This window comes from Zea mays, chromosome 10 (genome assembly GCF_902167145.1).
Source record: "Zea mays cultivar B73 chromosome 10, Zm-B73-REFERENCE-NAM-5.0, whole genome shotgun sequence".
Classification (NCBI taxonomy): Eukaryota; Viridiplantae; Streptophyta; class Magnoliopsida; order Poales; family Poaceae; genus Zea; species Zea mays.
This window is the reverse complement of record NC_050105.1, coordinates 126,412,606-126,434,132: the sequence shown is the minus strand read 5'-3', so window position 1 is coordinate 126,434,132 and position 21,527 is coordinate 126,412,606. Positions and strand designations below refer to the sequence as shown.

The following is a 21,527-nucleotide window of genomic DNA, read 5'->3' as shown; positions in this document are numbered from 1 at the left end:
AGGGAGCTCAACTCCAAACTTGCCACCTTCGGGAATTCGGGAGGCCGCTCCGCTATAATTCACCGGACTATCCGGTGTAGCACCGGACTGTCCGGTGTGCCAGGCGAAGCAACGGTCGTCCGCGCCAACGGTCGTCTGCAACGCTACAGTGAACAGTGAACAGTGCACCTGTGCGCGCAGAAGTCAGAGCAGGCGCCAGAAGGCGCACCAGACAGTGAACAGGACCTGTCCGGTGCACCACCGGACTGTCCGGTGGCCCCGTTGTCAGAAGGTCCAACGGTCAGAACCCAACGGCCTAGTGATGTGGCTGGCGCACCGGACTGCCCGGTGCGCCATACGACAGAAGCCCTCACCAACGGTCCTTTTGGTGGTTGGGGCTATAAATACCCCCCAACCACCACACTTCAATGCATCCAAGTTTTCAGCTATCAAACCTCATACAAGAGCTCTAGACTTCATTCCAAGACACAAACAAAGAGATCAAATCCTCTCCCAAGTCCAAAGATCATTCCAATCAAATAGTGACTAGTGAGAGAGACAATTGTGTTCATTTGAGTTCTTGCGCTTGGATTGCTTTTCTTCTTCCTTCTTTTTTGTTTCCAACTCAATTGTAACCAAGGCAAGAGACACCAATTGTGTGGTGGTCCTTGTGGGGACTTAGTGTCCCGTTTGATTGAGAAGAGAAGCTCACTCGGTCTAAGTGACCGTTTGAGAGAGGGAAAGGGTTGAAAGAGACCCGGTCTTTGTGACCACCTCAACGGGGAGTAGGTTTGCAAGAACCGAACCTCAGTAAAACAAATCACCGTGTCATCCGCTCTTATTCGCTTGTGATTTGTTTTCGCCCTCTCTTTCGGACTCGTTTATATTTCTAACGCTAACCCCAGCTTGTAGTTGGGCTTAAACTTCATAAATTTCAGATTTGCCTATTCACCCCCCTCTAGGCGACTTTCAATTGGTATCAAAGCCCGGTACTTCATTAGAGCCTAACCGCTCGAAGTGATGTCGGGAGCATCCGCCATGAGGGAGATCGGGACCGACGACAAGTTCGCAAGCTCGGGAAGAACACATTCAAGGGAGTTCGCCCACAAGCACAAGGAGGAATCCTCTTCCTCCATCAAGTCCCAAAGGAAGGGTGACAAGAAGAAGAAGATGAAGAAAGTGGTCTACTACGAGACCGACTCTTCGTCACCCTCCACCTCCGGCTCGGAATCGGTATCCGCCACTTCTAAGCGCCATGAGCGCAAGAAGTATAGTAAGATGCCCCTTCGCTACCCTCGTATTTCAAAATGCACTCCATTACTTTCCGTCCCATTAGGCAAACCACCTATGTTTGATGGTGAAGATTATTCTATGTGGAGTGATAAAATGAGGCATCACCTAACCTCACTCCACAAAAGCATATGGGATATTGTTGAGTATGGAGCGCAGGTACCAAAGAAGGGGGACAAGGATTACGATTCAGAGGAGGTCGAACAAATCCAATACTTCAACTCCCAAGCCACTATTATACTCCTCGCCTCTCTAAGTCGAGAGGAGTATAATAAGGTGCAAGGTTGAAGAGTGCAAAGGAGATTTGGGACGTGCTCAAGACCGCGCACGAAGGAGACGAGGTGACCAAGATCACCAAGAGGGAAACGATCGAGGGGGAGCTCGGTCGCTTCATGCTTCATCAAGGGGAGGAGCCACAAGCAATGTACAACCGGCTCAAGACCTTGGTGAACCAAGTGCGCAACCTCGGGAGCACCAAATGGGATGACCATGAAATGGTCAAGGTTATTCTAAGATCACATGTATTTCTTAATCTTACTCAAGGTCAATTAATTCGTGGTGATCCTAAATATAAACTAATGTCTCCTGAGAAAGTGATAGGAAAATTTGTGAGCTTTGAATTGATAATCAAAGGCTCCAAGAAAATCATCGAGCAAGGGGCCACCTCAACACCCGAGGTGCAACCCGTCGCATTCAAGACGACGGAAGAAGAAAAGAAGGACTCTACACCAAGTAGGATCCCCATCGACACCTCCAAGTTCGACAACGAGGAAATAACGCTCATCATCAAGAGCTTTCGCCAAATCCTCAAGCAAAGGAAGGGGAAAGATTACAAGCCCCGTTCCAAGAAAGTGTGCTACAAGTGTGGTAAGCCCGGTCATTTCATTGCTAAATGTCCATTATCTAGTGATAGTGATAGGGGCGACGACAAGAAGGGAAAGAGAAGAGAAAAGAAGAGATACTACAAGAAGAAGGGCCGTGATGCCCATGTTTTCCGGGAATGGGACTCCGACGAGAGCTCCACCGACTCCTCCTCCAACGAGGACGCCGTAAACATCGCCGTCACCAAAGGCCTTCTCTTCCCCAACGTCGGCCACAATTGCCTCATGGCAAAGAACGGCAAAAGGAAGAAGGTAAAATCTAGAGCTTCCACTAAGTATGCAACTTCTAGTGATGAGGCTAGCTCTAGTGATAATGAGGATGATTTGCTCACCCTTTTTGCCAACTTAAACATGCAACAAAAAGAAAAATTGAATGAATTGATTAGTGCTATTCATGACAAGGATGAACTCTTGGATACCCAAGAGGACTTCCTAATTAAAGAAAATAAAAAGCATATTAAGGTTAAAAATGCTTATGCTCTAGAGGTTGAAAAATGTGAAAAATTAACTAGTGAGCTAAGCACTTGCCATGACACTATTTCTAGCCTTAGAAATGAAAATGTCAAATTAATTGCTAAGGTTGAGAAATCAAATGTTTGTGATGATTCAATTGTTAATCTTAGGAATGATAATGTTAATTTAATTGCTAAGATTGACAAATTGAATGCATCTCTCTCCAGCCTTAAAATTGAGAATGAAAAATTAATTGTTAAGGCCAAAGATTTAAATGCTTGCAATGATTCTATTTCCAATCTTAGAGATGAGAATGCTATTTTACATGCTAAGATTGTTGAATTAAATACTTACAAACCCTCTACATCTACCATTGAGCATGTTACAATTTGCACTAGATGTAGAGACATTAACGTTGATGCTATTCATGATCACCTAGCTTTAATTAAACAACAAAATGATCACATAGCTCAACTTAGTGCCAAAATTAATGAGCATGACTTAGAAAATGAAAATTTTAAATTTGCTAGAAGCATGCTCTATAGTGGGAGACGCCCTGGCATTAAGGATGGCATTGGCTTCCAACAGGGAGGCAATGTCAAACTCAATGCCCCTAAGAAATTGTCCAACTTTGTTAAGGACAAGGCTCCCATGGTTCAGGATAACGAGGGTTACATTTTATACCCTGCCGGTTATCCCGAACACAAAATTAGGAGAATTCACTCTAGTAAGTCTCACTCTGGCTCTCATCATGCTTTCATGTATAAGAGTGAGGCATCTAGTTCTAGGCAATCAACCCATGTTAAATTGACTAAGAAGAAAACTATTGCATCAAATGAACCTAATATTTCATTTAAGACTTTTGATGCATCATATGTGCTCACTAACAAATCAGACAAAATAGTTGCCAAATATGTTGGGGGCAAACACAAGGGGTCAAAGACTTGTGTTTGGGTACCCAAGGTGCTTGTTTCTAATGTCAAAGGACCCAAGACCATTTGGGTACCTAAGAACAAGGCCTAAATTTGTTTTGTAGATTTATGCATCCGGGGGCTCAAATTGGATAATTGATAGCGGGTGCACAAACCACATGACTGGGGAGAAAAGGATGTTCTCCTCTTATGAGAAAAACAAAGATCCCCAAAGAGCTATCACATTCGGGGATGGAAATCAAGGTTTGGTCAAAGGATTGGGTAAAATTGTTATATTCCTGACCATTCTATTTCTAATATTTTTCTTGTAGACTCTTTAGATTATAACTTGCTTTCTGTTTCTCAATTATGTAAAATAGGTTACAACTGTCTTTTTACGGATATAGGTGTTACTGTCTTTAGAAGAAGTGATGATTCAGTAGCATTTAAGGGAGTGTTAGAGGGTCAGCTATACTTAGTTGATTTTAATAGAGCTGAACTCGACACTTGCTTAATTGCTAAGACTAACATGGGTTGGCTCTAGCATCGCCGACTAGCCCACGTTGGGATGAAGAATCTTCATAAGCTTCTAAAGGGAGAGCACATTTTGGGACTAACCAATGTTCATTTTGAGAAAGACAGGGTTTGTAGCGCATGTCAAGCAGGAAAGCAAGTTGGTATTCATCATCCACACAAGAACATCATGACGACTGACAGGCCGCTTGAGCTACTCCACATGGACCTATTCGGCCCGATCGCTTACATAAGCATCGACGGGAGTAAGTACTGTCTAGTTATTGTGGATGATTATTCTCGCTTCACTTGGGTGTTCTTTTTGCAGGAAAAATCCCAAACCCAAGAGACCTTAAAGGGATTCTTGAGACGGGCTCAAAATGAGTTCGGCTTAAGGATCAAAAAGATTAGAAGCGACAACGGGACGGAGTTCAAGAACTCACAAATAGAAGGTTTTCTTGAGGAAGAGGGCATCAAGCATGAGTTCTCTTCTCCCTACACGCCACAACAAAATGGTGTAGTGGAGAGGAAGAATAGAACTCTACTTGACATGGCGAGGACCATGCTTGATGAGTACAAGACTTCGGACCGGTTTTGTGCGGAAGCAATCAACACCGCTTGCTATGCCATCAACCGTCTCTACCTTCACCGAATCCTCAAGAAGACATCATATGAACTCCTAACCGGTAAAAAGCCCAATGTTTCATATTTTAGAGTCTTTGGTAGCAAATGCTTTATTCTTGTTAAAAGAGGTAGAAAATCTAAATTTGCTCCTAATGTTGTAGAAGGCTTTTTACTTGGTTATGATTCAAACACAAGGGCATATAGAGTCTTTAACAAGTCCTCTGGACTAGTTGAAGTTTCTTGTGACATTGTGTTTGATGAGACTAACGGCTCTCAAGTAGAGCAAGTTGATCTTGATGAGCTAGATGATGAAGAGGCTCCGTGCGTCACGCTAAGGAACATGTCCATTGGGGATGTGTGTCCTAAGGAATCCGAAGAGCCTCCACAAGCACAAGATCAACCATCTTCCTCCATGCAAGCATCTCCACCAACTCAAGATAAGGATCAAGTTCAAGATGATGAAAATGAAGATCAAGAGGAGCCACCTCAAGAGGAGGACAATGATCAAGGGGGAGATACTAATGACCAAGACAAGGAAGATGATGACGGTCCAAGATAACCACACCCAAGAGTCCACCAAGCAATACAACGAGATCACCCCGTGAACTCCATCCTCGGCGATATTCATAAGGGGGTAACCACTCGATCTCGTGTTGCTCATTTTTGTGAACATTACTCCTTTGTGTCCTCTATTGAGCCATACAGGGTGGAAGACGCATTAAGAGATTTGGATTGGGTGTTGGCGATGCTAGAGGAGCTCAACAACTTGACGAGGAATGAGGTATGGCATTTAGTTCCACATCCTAACCAAAATGTTGTAGGAACCAAGTGGGTCTTCCGCAACAAGCAAGATGAGCATGGTGTGGTGACAAGGAACAAAGCCCGATTTGTGGCCAAGGGATATTCACAAGTCGAAGGTTTGGATTTCGGTGAAACCTATGCACCCGTAGCTAGGCTTGAGTCAATTCGCATTTTACTTGCATATGCTACTTACCATGGCTTCAAGCTTTTTCAAATGGACGTGAAGAGTGCCTTCCTCAATGGACCAATCAAGGAGGAGGTCTATGTTGAGCAACCCCCCAGCTTTGAAGATAGTGAGTATCCTAACCATGTCTATAATCTCTCTAAGGCGCTTTATGCGCTCAAGCAAGCCCCAAGAGCATGGTATGAATGCCTAAGAGATTTTCTTATCACTAATGGCTTCAAAGTCGGAAAAGCTAATCCCACTCTCTTTACTAAAACAATTGCCAATGATTTGTTTGTATGCCAAATTTATGTTGATGATATTATATTTGGGTTTACTAACAAATCTACATGTGAAGAGTTTAGTAGGATCATGGTACAAAAATTCGAGATGTCAATGATGGGAGAGTTGAAGTATTTCTTAGGATTTCAAGTCAAGCAACTCCAAGAAGGCACCTTCATTAGTCAAACGAAGTACATTCAAGACATACTCACCAAGTTTGGAATGAAGGATGCCAAACCCATCAAGACACCCATGGGAACCAATGGGCATCTCGACCTCGACACGGGAGGTAAATCCGTAGATCAAAAGGTATACCGGTCGATGATAGGTTTTTTACTCTATTTATGTGCTTCTCGACCAGATATTATGCTTTCCATAAGCATGTGTGCAAGATTCCAAGCCGATCCTAAGGAAGTTCACCTTAGGGCCGTGAAACGAATCTTGAGATATTTAGTTTATACTCCTAAGTTTGGCCTTTGGTACCCCAGGGGATCCACTTTTGATTTAATTGGTTATTCGGATGTTGATTGGGCAGGGTGTAAGATTGATAGAAAGAGCACATCAGGGACTTGCCAGTTCTTGGGAAGATCTCTGGTGTCTTGGGCTTCTAAGAAACAAAATTCTGTAGCACTTTCTACCGCCGAAGCCGAGTATATTGCCGCAAGCCATTGTTGCGCGCAATTGCTTTGGATGAGGCAAACCCTTAGGGACTATGGTTACAAATTAACCAAAGTTCCTCTCATATGTGATAATGAGAGTGCAATCTGCATGGCAGATAATCCCGTTGAGCACAGCCGCACTAAGCACATAGCCATTCGGTATCACTTTTTGAGGGATCACCAACAACGGGGAGATATCGAGATTGCTTACATTAACACCAAAGATCAATTAGCCCATATCTTTACCAAACCATTAGATGAGAAATCTTTTACCAAACTTAGGCATGAGCTAAATATTCTTGATTCTAGGAATTTTGATTGATATTTTGCACACATAGCTCATTTATATACCTTTGATCATATCTCTTTCATGTGTTATGACTAATGTGTTTTCAAGTGAATATTATGCTAAGTCATAGATTGAAAGGGAAATGGAGTCCTCGGCGAAAACAAAAGGCTTCCACTCCACTCCATCGAATTATTCATCCTTTGTCGTCGCTCCACAACGCTCTCCAATTTGGTATAATCTTCACTCCTATATTATTTACCAAAGGGGGAGAAAGTTTGAAAAAGGGCTTATATTTCACTCACAAGTATCCGTTTTTGGCGATTCATGTCAAAGGGGGAGAAAGTATTAGCCCAAAGCAAAAGGACCGCACCACCACCAATTTCAAAAATTTGTAGTCCTTTAATTTGTATTAAAGAAGTGTTTTTAAAGATTTTCAAATTGGTATCTTATTTTTGATATAATTTCAAATTGGTATACCCTCTTCAAAATTAATATCTAAAACCCTCTTGAACACTAAGAGGAGGATTTCATTAAGGGGGAGTTTTGTTTAGTCAAAGGAAAAGCATTTGAAACAGGGAGAGAAAATTTCAAATCTTGAAAATGCTTCTCAAAATCTTATTCATATACCTTTGACTATTTGCAAAATATTTTGAAAAAGAATTTCCAAAACGTTGCAAAACAAAACAAGTGGTGTAAGCGTGGTCCAAAATTTTAAATAAGAAGAAAGCCATCCATGCATATCTAGTAGAAATAATTATTGGTTTCATTCCAAGCAACCTTTGCACTTACCTTATGCAAACTAGTTCAATTCTGCACTTTTATATTTGCTTTGGTTTGTGTTGGCATCAATCACCAAAAAGGGGGAGACTGAAAGGGAAATAGGCTTACACCTTTTCCTATATGAATTTTGGTGGTTGAATTGTCCAACACAAATTAATTGGACTAACTAGTTTGCTCTAGATTATGAGTTCTACAGGTGCCAAAGGTTCAACACAAACCAATAAAAGTCCAAGAAAGGGTTCAAATAAAAAGAGCAATAGACACCCCAAAGGCAGCCCTGGTCTGGCACACCGCACTGTCCGGTGTGCCACCGGACAGTGTCCGGTGCACCAGGGAGCTCAACTCCAAACTTGCCACCTTCGAGAATTCGGGAGGCCGCTCCGCTATAATTCATCGAACTGTCTGGTGTAGCACCGGACTGTCCGGTGTGCCAGGCGAAGCAACGGTCGTCTGCAACGCTACAGTGAACAGTGAACAGTGCACCTACGCGCGCAGTAGTCAGAGCAGGCGCCAGAAGGCGCACCGGACAGTGAACAGGACCTGTTGAAAGTCGCCTAGAGGGGGGTGAATAGGCAAATCTAAAATTTACAAACTTTAAGCACAACTACAAGCCGGGGTTAGCGTTAGAAATATAAACGGGTCCGAAAGAGAGGGCAAAAAAAAATCACAAGCAAATAAGGCGGATGACACGGTGATTTGTTTTACCGAGGTTCGGTTCTTGCAAACCTACTTCCTGTTGAGGTGGTCACAAAGACCGGGTCTCTTTCAACCCTTTCCCTCTCTCAAATGGTCACCTAGACCGAGTGAGCTTCTCTTCTCAATCAAACGAGACACTAAGTCCCCACAAGGACCACCACACAATTGGTGTCTCTTGCCTTGGTTACAATTGAGTTGAAATCAAGAAAGAATGAAGAAGAAAAGCAATCCAAGCGCAAGAGCTCAAATGAACACAAGTATCTCTCTCTCACTAGTCACTATTTGATTGGAATTGTCTTTGGACTTGGGAGAGGATTTGATCTATTGTTTGTGTCTTGTATTGAATGCTATAGCTCTTGTATGAGGTGTGAAGGCTGAAAACTTGGATACCATGAATGGTGGGTGGTTGGGGGTATTTATAGCCCCAACCACCAAAGAAGCCGTTGGTGGAGGCTGCTGTCGCATGGTGCACCGGACAGTCCGGTGCGCCAGCCACGTCACCCGACCGTTGGGTTCTGACCGTTGGAGCTTCTGACAGCTGGGCCACCGGACAGTCCGGTGGTGCACCGGATAGTCACTGTTCACTGTTCGGTGCGCCTTCTGGCTATGCTCTGACTTCTGTGCGCACTGTAGCGCATTAACTGCTCTCTGCGGACGACCGTTGGCGCGAAGTCGTTGCTCTGCTGGTGCACCGGACAGTCCGGTGCTACACTGGACAGTTTGGTGAATTATAGCGAAGCGGCTCCCAGAATTCCCGAAGGTGAGCAGTTTGGAGTTGGGTTCTCTGGTACACCGGACACTGTCCGGTGGCACACCGGACAGTCCGGTGCGCCAGACCAGGGCACACTTCGGTAGTCTTTTGCTCTTTTTATTTGAACCCTTTCTTGGTCTTTTTATTGGTTTGTTGTGAACCTTTGGCACCTGTAAAACTTATAATCTAGAGCAAACTAGTTAGTCCAATTATTTGTGTTGGGCAATTCAACCACCAAAATTAATTAGGAAAAGATGAAAGCCTATTTCCCTTTCAATCTCCCCCTTTTTGGTGATTGATGACAACACAAACTAAAGAAAATATAAAAGTGCAGAATTGAACTAGTTTGCATAAGGTAAGTGCAAAGGTTGCTTGGAATGAAACCAATAATTATTTCTACTAGATCTGTATGGATGGCTTTCTTCTAATTTTTTAAAATTTTGGACCACGCTTGCACCACATGTTTTGTTTTTGCAAACTCTTTTGGAAATTCTTTTCAAAGTCTTTTTGCAAATAGTCAAAGGTATATGAATAGGATTTTGAGAAGCATTTTCAAGATTTTGAGATTTTCTCCCCCTGTTTCAAATGATTTTCCTTTGACTAAACAAAACTCCCCCTTAATGAAATCCTCCTCTTAGTGTTCAAGAGGGTTTTAGATATTAATTTTGAAGAGGGTATACCGATTTGAAATTATATCGCAAATGAGATACCAATTGAAAAAAATCTTTAATGGCTATGTGTTTAGTGCGGCTATGCTCAACAGGATTATTCGCCATGCGGATTGCACTCTCATTATCACATAGAAGAGGAACTTTGGTTAATTTGTAACCATAGTCCCTGAGGGTTTGCCTCATCCAAAGTAATTGCGCGCAACAATGGCCTGCGGCAATGTACTCGGCTTCAGCGGTAGAAAGAGCGACAGAATTTTGCTTCTTTGAAGCCCAAGACACCAGAGATCTTCCCAAGAACTAGCAAGTCCCTCATGTGCTCTTTCTTTTAATTTTACACCCTGCCCAATCAGCATCAGAATAACCAATTAAATCAAATGTGGATCCCCTGGGGTAACAAAGGCCAAACTTAGGAGTATAAACTAAATATCTCAAGATTCGTTTCACGGCCCTAAGGTGAATTTCCTTAGCATCGGCTTGGAATCTTGCACACATGCATACGGAAAGCATAATATCCGGTCGTGAAGCACATAAATAGATTAAAGAACCTATCATCAACCAGTATACCTTTTGATCTACGGATTTACCTCCCATGTCGAGGTCGAGATGCCCATTAGTTCCCATGGGTGTCTTGATGGGCTTGACATCCTTCATCCCAAACTTTGTGAGTATGTCTTGAATGTACTTCGTTTGGCTAATGAAGGTGTCCTCTTGGAGTTGCTTCACTTGAAATCCTAAGAAATACTTCAACTCCCCCATCCTAGACATCTCGAATTTTTGAGTCATGATCCTACTAAACTCTTCACATGTAGATTCGTTAGTAGACCCAAATATGATATCATCAACATAAATTTGGCATATAAACAAATCATTTGCAAGTGTTTTAGTAAAGCGAGTAGGATCGGCTTTTCCAACTTTGAAGCCATTAGCGATAAGAAAATCTCTTAGGCATTCATACCATGCTCTTGGGGCCTGCTTGAGCCCATAAAGCGCCTTAGAGAGTTTATAGACATGGTTAGGGTACTCACTATCTTCAAAGCCGGGAGGTTGCTCAACATAGACCTCTTCCTTGATTGGTCCATTGAGGAAGGCACTTTTCACGTCCATTTGGTAAAGCTTAAAGTCATGGTAAGTAGCATAGGCAAATAAAATGTGAATTGACTCAAGCCTAGCTACGGGTGCATAGGTTTCACCGAAATCCAAACCTTCGACTTGTGAATATCCCTTGGCCATAAGTCGGGCTTTGTTCCTTGTCACCACACCATGCTCATCTTGTTTGTTGCGGAAGACCCACTTGGTTCCTACAACATTTTGGTTAGGACGTGGAACAAGATGTCATATCTCATTCCTCATGAAGTTGTTGAGCTCCTCTTGCATCGCCAGCACCCAATCCGAACCTTGAAGTGCTTCCTCTACCCTGTGTGGCTCAATAGAGGAAACAAATGAGTAATGTTCACAAAAATGAGCAACACGAGATCGAGTAGTTACCCCCTTTTGAATATCACTGAGGATGGTGTTCACGGGGTGATCTCGTTGTATTGCTTGGTGGACTCTTGGGTGTGGCGGTCTTGGATTCTCATCATCTTTCTTGTCTTGATCATTAGTATCTCCGCCTTGATCATTGTCCTCCTCTTGAGGTGGCTCCTCTTGATCTTCATCATCATCATCTTGAGCTTGATCCTCATCTTGTGTTGGTGGAGATGTTTGCATTGAGGAAGATGGTTGATCTTGTGCATGTGGAGGCTCTTTGGATTCCTTAGGACACACATCCCCAATGGACATGTTCCTTAGCGCGACGCATGGAGCCTCTTCATCATCTAGCTCATCAAGATCAACTTGCTCTACTTGAGAGCCGTTAGTCTCATCAAACACAATGTCACAAGAAACTTCAACTAGACCAGAGAACTTGTTAAAGACTCTATATGCCCTTGTGTTTGAATCATAACCAAGTAAAAAGTCTTCTACAGCCTTAGGAAAATTTAGATTTTCTACCTCTTTTAACAAGAATAAAACATTTGCTACCAAAGACTCTAAAATATGAAACATTGGCCTTTTTACCGGTGAGGAGTTCATAAGATGTCTTCTTAAGGATTCGGTGAAGATATAATTGGTTGATGGCGTAGCAAGCGGTGTTGACCGTCTCAGCCCAAAACCGATCCGAAGTCTTGTACTCATCAAGCATGGTCCTTGCCATGTCCAATGGAGTTCTATTCTTCCTCTCCACTACACCATTTTGCTGTGGTGTGTAGGGAGAAGAGAACTCATGCTTGATGCCCTCCTCCTCAAGGAAGCCTTCTATTTGTGAGTTCTTGAACTCCGTCCCGTTGTCGCTTCTAATCTTTTTGATCCTTAAGCTGAACTCATTTTGAGCTCGTCTCAAGAATCCCTTTAATGTCTCTTGGGTTTGTGATTTTTCCTGCAAAAAGAACACCCAAGTGAAGCGAGAATAATCATCCACAATTACAAGACAATACTTACTCCCGCCGATGCTTATGTAAGCGATCGGGCCGAATAGATCCATGTGGAGTAATTCAAGCGGCCTATCGGGCGTCATGATGTTCTTGTGTGGATGATGAACACCAACTTGCTTCCCTGCTTGACAGCGCTACAAACCCTGTCTTTGTCAAAATGAACATTGGTTAGTCCCAAAATGTGCTCTCCCTTTAGAAGCTTATGAAGATTCTTCATCCCAACATGAGCTAGTCGGCGGTGCCAGAGCCAACCCATGTTAGTCTTAGCAATTAAGCAAGTGTCGAGTTCAGCTCTATCAAAATCTACTAAGTATAGCTGACCCTCTAACACTCCCTTAAATGCTACTGAATCATCACTTCTTCTAAAGACAGTAACACCTATATCCATAAAAAGACAGTTGTAGCCCATTTTGCATAATTGAGAAACAAAAAGCAAATTGTAATCTAAAGAATCTACAAGAAAATCGTTGGAAATTGAGTGGTCAAGAGATATAGCAATTTTACCCAATCCTTTGACCAAACCTTGATTTCCATCCCCGAATGTGATAGCTCATTGGGGATCTTGGTTTTTCTCATAGGAGGAGAACATCTTCTTCTCCCCTGTCATATGGTTTGTGCACCCGCTATCGATGATCCAATTTGAGGCCCCGGATGCATAAACCTACAAAACAAATTTAGGCCTTGTTCTTAGGTACTCAAACGGTCATGGGTCCTTTCACATTAGAAACAAGCACCTTGGGTACCCAAACACAAGTCTTTGACCCCTTTTGTTTGCCCCCAACATATTTGGCAACTATTTTGCCGGATTTGTTAGTTAAAACATAAGATGCATCAAAAGTCTTAAATGAAACAATAGGTTTATTTGATGCAATAGGAGTTTTCTTCTTAGGCAATTTAGCATGGGTTGATTGCCTAGAACTAGATGCCTCACTCTTATACATAAAAGCATGATTAGAGCCAGAGTGAGACTTACTAGAGTGAATTCTCCTAATTTTGTGCTCGGGATAACCGGCAGGGTATAAAATGTAACCCTCGTTATCCTGAGGCATGAGAGCTTTGCCCTTAACAAAGATAGACAATCTTTTAGGAGGGGCATTAAGCTTGACATTGTCTCCCTGTTGGAAGCCAATGCCATCCTTAATGCCAGGGCGTCTCCCACTATAAAGCATGCTACGAGCAAATTTAAATTTCTCATTTTCTAGTTCATGCTCAGCAATTTTAGCATCTAATTTTGCTATATGATCATTTTGTTGTTTAATCATAGCAATGTGATCATGGATAGCATCAATGTTAACATCTCTACATCTAGTGCAAATAGTAACATGCTCAACGGTAGATGTAGAGGGTTTGCAAGAATTTAGTTCAACAATCTTAGCATGTAAAATATCATTCTCATCTCTAAGATTGGAAATAGAAACATTGCAAACATCTAATTCCTTAGCCTTAGCAATTAATTTTTCATTCTCATTTCTAAGGCTAGCAAGAGAGGCATTCAATTTTTCAATCTTAGCAATTGAACTAGCATTGTCATTTCTAAGATTGTCAATTGAATCATCACAAATATTTGACTTTTCAACCTTAGCAATTAGTTTGGCATTTTCATTTCTAAGGTTGGAAATAATTCATGGCAAGTGCTTAGCTCACAAGACAATTTTTCACATTTTTCTACTTCCAGAGCATAAGCATTTTTAGTCTTAACATGCTTTTTGTTTTCCTTAATAAGGAAGTCCTCTTGGCTATCCATGAGTTCATCCTTCTCATGAATAGCACTAATCAATTCATTTAATTTCTCCTTTTGTTGCATGTTAAGATTGACAAAAAGCGTCAATAAATCATTCTCATCATCACTAGAGCTGGCCTCATCGCTAGATGTTGCATACTTAGTGGAGGATCTAGATTTTACCTTCTTCTTCTTGCCGTCCTTTGCCATGAGGCACTTGTGGCCGACGTTGGGGAAGAGGAGGCCTTTGGTGACGGTGATGTTTGCGGCATCCTCGTCGGAGGAGGAGTCGGTGGAGCTCTCGTCGGAGTCTCATTCCCGGCAAACATGGGCATCACCGCCCTTCTTCTTGTAGTACCTCTTTTTTCTCTCCTCTTTCCCTTCTTGTCGTTATCCCTATCACTATCACTAGACAAAGGGCATTTAGCGATAAAATGACCGGGCTTACCACATTTGTAGTAAACTTTCTTGGAGCGGGACTTGTGGTCTTTCCCCCTCCTTTGCTTGAGGATTTGGCAAAAGCTCTTGATGATGAGTGCCATCTCCTCATTGTCGAGCTTGGAGGCGTCGATGGGGACCCTACTAGGTGTAGAGTCTTCTTTCTTCTCCTCTGTTGCCTTGAAGGCGACGGGTTGCACCTCGGGTGTTGAGGTGGCGCCTTGCTCGATGATCTTCTTGGAGCCTTTGATCATCAATTCAAAGCTCACAAATTTTCCTATAACTTCCCCGGGGGACATTAGCTTATATCTAGGATCACCACAGATTAATTGTACTTGAGTAGGGTTAAGAAATACAAGTGATCTTAGAATAACCTTGACCATTTCATGGTCATCCCACTTGGAGCTCTCGAGGTTGTGCACTTGGTTCACCAAGGTTTTTAGCCGGTTGTACATGGCTTGCGGGTCTTCTCCTTGGTTGAGCATAAAACGACCGAGCTCCCCCTCGACCGTTTCCCGCTTGGTGATTTTGGTCACCTCATCTCCTTCGTGCGCGGTCTTGAGTACATCCCAAATCTCTTTGGCGCTCTTCAACCCTTGCACTTTATTATACTCCTCTCGACTTAGAGAGGTGAGGAGTATAGTAGTCATTTGAGAGTTGAAGTGCTCGATTTGGGCCACCTCGTCCTCATCATAATCTTTATCCCCTACTGATGGTACCTGTACTCCAAACTCAACAACATCCCATATGCTTTTGTGGAGTGGGGTTAGGTGATATCTCATCATATCACTCCACCTAGAATAATCTTCACCGTCAAACGACGGTGGTTTGCCTAATGGGACCGAAAGTAATGGAGTATGTCTAGGAATGCAAGAGTAGCGTAGGGGGATCTTACTATACTTCTTGCGCTCTTGGCGCTTAGAAGTGATGGATGGCGTGTCGGAGCCGGAGGTGGATGGCGATGAAGAGTCGGTCTCGTAGTAGACCACTTTCTTCATCTTCTTTTTCTTTTCGCCGCTCCGACGTGACTTGTCGTGTGAAGGGGATCCCTTCACCTTGTTGCCGGACTCCCCGGATGGAGCCTTCCCATGGCTTGTGTCGGGCTTCTCTTCGGTCACCATCTCCTTCTTGGCATGATCTCCCGACATCACTTCGAGCGGTTAGGCTCTAATAAAGTATCAGGCTCTGATACCAATTGAAAGTCGCCTAGAGGGGTGTGAATAGGCAAATCTAAAATTTACAAACTTTAAGCACAACTACAAGTCGGGGTTAGCGTTAGAAATATAAACGAGTCCGAAAGAGAGGGCGAAAACAAATCACAAGCAATAAGGCGGATGACACAGTGATTTATTTTACCGAGGTTCGGTTCTTGCAAACCTACTCCCCGTTGAGGTGGTCACAAAGATCAGGTCTCTTTCAACCCTTTCCCTCTCTCAAACGGTCACCTAGACCGAGTGAGCTTCTCTTCTCAATCAAACGGGACACTAAGTCCCCACAAGGACCACCACACAATTGGTGTCTCTTGCCTTGGTTACAATTGAGTTGGAATCAAGAAAGAATGAAGAAGAAAAGCAATCCAAGCGTAAGAGCTCAAATGAACACAAGTATCTCTCTCTCACTAGTCACTAACTTCGGTGGCACCATTATGCATTAGGCCTAGTTTGGGTACTCTAGTAATGAGTAGTATTAGAGTGGATTGAGATGTATTGAGAGAGTATTTAATCTATTGGGGGATTTACACCCTCTCCAATCCCTCCAAAACACTATAATCCCAAAGTATCCAAACTAGGCCTTACGGTGTCTAAAAGAGCGTAGTTTTTGAAACTTGAATGGTTGATGTTTTATCTCCTTATAAAACACCAAGTATGACCTTTTTCTACTTTCAATCTGTCACTGAGTTAAGAGACTTCTTGTAACCAATAATGTGACTCCCAAGTCCAACACGGACCTCTGTTAAGTTCTCCACCGGTGCCAGTCGTCACGTTGCCTTGTAGCCAATGTTTGTTGCACCATAAGATATTTATTTTGTTGCCACCATTTACAGCTAAATAATAACTAGGTCTATGCCCGTGTGTTGCCACGGGAAACACATGAAATTGTTATATGTTTGGTACCGCAAAACAAATAAAGTGAAAAACATGAAATATTTATACACACGATATTGTAAATCAAACAACATATCATAGCATGAGACTTCTCGACCTAAATTAGGTATATTTAAAATTTGCATGATGTCAACAACACGGTGTTTCAATCCAGACAATTTAATTTCCTTTCTAAACGCTACCGGATTTATATTTACAAATTTACATGGCTACACCCACGTACATGTACATATGGCAGCAAATAAACCCTACACTACAATTCCCCTCTCTGCATTCTTGCAGTGTAGATGACTGACAGGTCACAGCCACAAGGTTAGGCTAGTCCTGTACTGCTACTATACATGAACCAGAAACTGATGATTAGGGGCATATCTAGACTCATGTTCTAACAGTTTGGACTTCAGGGAGGACTTGTCAATAGAAGTCATTTCTTTTTTGTGCCAGCATACATGGCTCTTTCCCACTGCGCGACATCTTCGACCCGCGAGAGCGGTGGCGGTAGGACCTCACGCTCTACCAGGTCTCAGCCGTCGAATATGGAACATGATATGCCACCATGCTTCACCAGCTTACCGGTGTACATGAAGCTCTTGGTTTGAGTTCAGGAAGAGGTTGTCTAGAGTGCTGGGCTGACAAGAACAGAGATTCCATCAGAATCGAAAAATGAAGTCTACATGCAATTTAAGAGCAAAACGGGAATTTTACCATGATGGTTGTGTGCATGCTATCCATAAAACTGTTGTCCGACGATACGGCTGAACTTGACTTCCAAACCGATCTATTTTACTGTTGTGCTTGCTTTTCTGACCTGGAAGCAGCAAAACAGATCATGGTGAAGGCCACGACTTGCCATCGTCCTTAGCATTTAGCAGAGAAAACATACCGGTATTCCTATGTAGATATGATGCAGTACACCCTGATCGGATGTAAATAATCTAGACCCTATGCGCAGACCAACACCAGGAAGTATGCTTAGGAGAAGTCCCAAGACCAAAGCCAGCTGCAAAATAAGGGAAATGCTTCTCTAAGGCCATGGAAAATGTGTCAAATAGAAACTCAAGATACATAACATACCTGCAAGATACGAGAAGCTGTGGCAGTGGCCTTCGGATGGTCCTTACGAGCAAATGCACTTGCAAGTATGGCCTGTTGAAGTGTGATCCCGATTTATAAGAAATAAACCAAAAGATAAGAGATGCATCTGGAAACCCCATATTAACTTGAGCTTATTAAATGTCATCCAATTTCCAATAAAGAAGGTTAACGACCAAAGAAACACAGGGTTCCCTTACCTGTCCAGCAAAAGCCAATCCATCGACAAGAAGTGAGTAAGCCAACCAGGTTTGCAAGCAGATCTAGAATGCAGCCATTGGAGTTGAACCTAGTTGTGCGGCCATTGAAGCGGATAGTGTCACACGACATGTTGCGACAATAACTCGTGCAAGTAACAAAAAACCTGAAGTGTGAAAAGAAAATATCTTAATTCAATATTACAATCAACATGTAATTTAAACAGCTCAGACTACTGAGAATTCCTTCCTTAACACAAACTAAATGATGATAGAGCAATATTGTGGAAGGAGATATCGTAGATTGATAGCTCAGATGTGAATAAGGGGAAAAAGATCTGTAATGACAATGTTGACATGTAAATGATTCACTTGTAATAATGTGATGAGCAAATTTTCAGTACACAGTACAATAACCAAGATAGTAACAAGGCATGTGGTACAATGTTCTATAGTGGAAAAGAGTATCATATGTTATTTGGATTCAAGTGCATTAGAAACAACTTGCAATCTGTCGAAATGCGGTGGGTCTTCATGTATGCTTACCAGTTTCATTCAGCCGCACTATCAACTGCTCCCTGGTTGGAAGAGTGTACATGCCAGCACCAACATCCTTCCTGATCGCCCAGCTATGAAACTGCGCGCAGACCTGCCCGTAAGCTGTCGTAGCAGCATCATACAATGTCCCCCTGAAAAAAACAAATGCCAAAGAACAAAGACAACGGGATCGTCGGGCGCTCACCAGCACGGAGACGAGAGCGCATGTGTCGCTGAAGGGAGCGAGGCAGAGCTCCCCGCCATCGGCCTCCATGCAGCATCTGTCGTGGCGCAGCGGGCGGAGGCTAGGCGTGCGGGTCGCGGCGGGCTATGCGGGCGGTTCCCGCGCGTAGGGAAGAGGCCGATGCGCGCGTGCGGTGTGGCATGGCTGGCGGGTGTGCTGTAGCGGCGTCGCGCGGCGGGATCCGTGGAGCGGTCGCGGCGAGGGTTTCGTGGCGGGCGTAGGGACGGCGCGCGGGCGTGGGGGTCGCTGCGGGGGCGGTCGATGCTAGGAAGTTTGCATGTGCCAAGAAGGAGACCATCCATCTCGGTCTCACCGAGTCGGACCATATTTGCATGAGGGGGACGAGAGAGAGCACCGAAGGGGAGCGAGGACTTACTGGTGGCGCCGGTGATGAGGATGATAACGGGGCGGCGACCCTCTTGAACCCAGATGGATGGCGTTCCTGCGGGTGCCTCAGGCGGGTGCCAGCGCGTCGGGACAGGGCCGGGCAAGAGAAGCGGGAGGACGCCCGCGACTGCGATGCCGTGGAGGGGGAGGGGCGATGCTTGCGCGAGCCGACGGCTATGATGGAGGCGAGGGATGCGTCTTAGGAGGCGAGAGAAGCTGCGATGTCGGGGGAGGGGCTGGTTTTGCGGCGGGGGAGGCAGAGCGGCGGGTGGCAGGTGGGGCAGTCTACACTGCTCCCTTAATAGTTAGTAGAGATTTGAAGCTGTCAAAAAGGCTGGGTGAGAAGTACAAATCAATTGCCAATGTTGCAGGAACATAATCCAATTTAGAAACAGAGCTTGATTTTGTGAATACCGTGTGAAGTCTTCAACAAGATTTACTGTTACATTTGGTTTCCAATAAGATAAATATTCAGTCGGACCCTCATATTTATCCTCAAGTTCTTTATTCTCATGCAGACCAAATTAGGATTTTGTTAGCTTGGAAGATAAAAACAAATACCATAAGTTGGTAATTCACATACCGGCGTGGGTGGGCAGCTCGTGCAACGACAGACTGTGCCAGCTACCGATGAACTCGCTCACCTTGCTGTCGTTGTCGCAGTAAGGCTTACACCTTCCGTGAGCTCCTGAAAGCATACATTGAATTAAACAATTGAAGTCAGATGAACTCCTGGTACTACGAGATCAAATTGCTATCATGGCAAGTTGCGCCCTGTGAAAAAGATGCCATCTAATGTTGACACAACTGGATTACGAGCAAATAAGGTTCCACAAAATTAACGTATTTCTCAACCAGTCATGCTAGGTATGCTAGGTGCAGAAGAACCATCTAAATAGCATCAGACCATTATATTGTTAGAAAATGGAAGATGACTCACAAACTTCTAAGAAAATACTGAAAACAATGTTTTAAAAACAAAATACAAGGAAAAAACCTAGGAGAAACAAGGTACCATGGACAAATATTTCATTTTAGAGGCCATCTACAATCAAAATAATACAAACGAAAAAATACACGAGTTTCAATTTTTCCATATCAATTCAAGTAAGAAACACTTATTATTTATGATGCTAGTTGGACAATGTCATAAAAACATACCTCATTAGCCAGTCCAAATAATACATGGTATGCTGCTCTATCTTTAAGCAACTTGACCCTCTCCTCTTTCGTCTTCTTCGCAATATCAATTACCTTCCGGTTAAATAAAGATCCTTAACATATTTCTTTTCCTATGCTTGTATTTATTTTATTACACTTGGTAATCCTGCAATCAATGTTCTGTTTATGACATGTATTCTGGATCTTCTATTATACTGTGAAATTTCATATTACATAATATATATTGTGAATCGGGCGCGACGCGGGGAGGAGGGCAATGCCATGGAATACACAATCTGTTTTATTACACTTAGTAATCCTGCAATCAATGTTTGCGAGAAGTTGTTCGCATCATTGACTTACTGAACACTGGCAGTGACTATATTGCCGAGGTAGAAACGCTACAGACTTACCAAATGCAGACAGCCAGTGAAAGGAATGAAGTCAAGGACATGTCAAATAGACTTGAAGCACGTGAACTTTCTACTGCTCTAAGTAAGAACTCATCTGATGCAATGTATCCAATTGTTAGCAAGGAATCTTTGCTGCAAGAAATGTTTTTCAGTGCAAAGACAACATCAGGGCGCCTACATTTGGCTAAGGAGTTATTGAAGCTTCCTACAGATGTTCTTAAATCATTTGCTGGGTCTAAAGAAGGACTAAGTACGCTATACTCCTGGATACTTGTAAGTTGATTAATGAGTTATTTCTTTAAGCATTACATGACACTGGTACTTATCCTGTATTGAAGTTCTTCATGTTTGCATTTTGATTTTGGCAGGATTCACTTGGGAAAAATGCTACTCAACTACTGCGGCACTGTGTGCGTTTGCTTGTGCTTGTTTCCACTGATCTGGTAGCTGTACGTTTATCAGGTTTGTGCAGTTCTATGCCTCCATGTCCCTTTAAATGACGCTAGGGAATGTCTCTCAACATAAACAAATTTTCATGTTTCTCCCTTTCAGCCTTATCTTTGGAAGCGTACAAAACCATAGGTTATCAAATTCTTATAGGAAGCTAATTTACCTTACCAATGTAGCAAACCCCTCCCTGTTATATCTTTTATGTATTTGTTTATTCTATAGGTCGATCGAAGTAGAACAAATAAATAAATATCTGACATTACTGAGAGAAGAGTATCTAAGTGCACTACTACATTGATCTATGTTTGTTATAACTAAGGTTTCAGTTTTTCAACATTTTCAAATCGTGAACAGTACCAGTTATCGATACACAAGCATTATGCAGGAATCAGTGTGTTAGGACTGAAACATGACTGAGCATTCAACAATAATATTGTACCATTCTTTGACCTTGTACAATTGCTTTAGCTGTCAAGATGGGGTTAGTAGTTGCGTTTCATGGATTTTTAATGAATACATTTAGTATTGTATTATATGCAACACCAAAACAGATGGGTTCCTAGTAAAATACT

The 21,527-nt window shown here is 43.0% G+C and overlaps 1 protein-coding gene across 1 annotated transcript; it reads left to right on the top strand.

Moving 5' to 3' along the window:
* The first annotated feature begins 20,472 nt into the window (after window positions 1-20,472).
* Window positions 20,473-21,005, top strand: LOC118473524 (lysine-specific histone demethylase 1 homolog 3-like). The gene is made up of 2 exons (XM_035963266.1): window positions 20,473-20,778; window positions 20,874-21,005. The coding sequence occupies exons 1-2, from the start codon at window positions 20,509-20,511 to the stop codon at window positions 21,003-21,005; spliced, it is 402 nt and encodes a 133-aa protein (XP_035819159.1). The 5' UTR covers window positions 20,473-20,508.
* The last annotated feature ends 522 nt before the right edge of the window (window positions 21,006-21,527 follow it).

Coding starts and splice junctions, on each gene's coding strand:
- LOC118473524 (XM_035963266.1), top strand. CDS start 20,509: ATGCAGACAGCCAGTGAAAGGAATGAAGTCAAGGACATGTCAAATAGA. Junction 20,779..20,873: donor CGCTATACTCCTGGATACTT/GTAAGTTGATTA, acceptor TGATTTTGGCAG/GATTCACTTGGGAAAAATGC.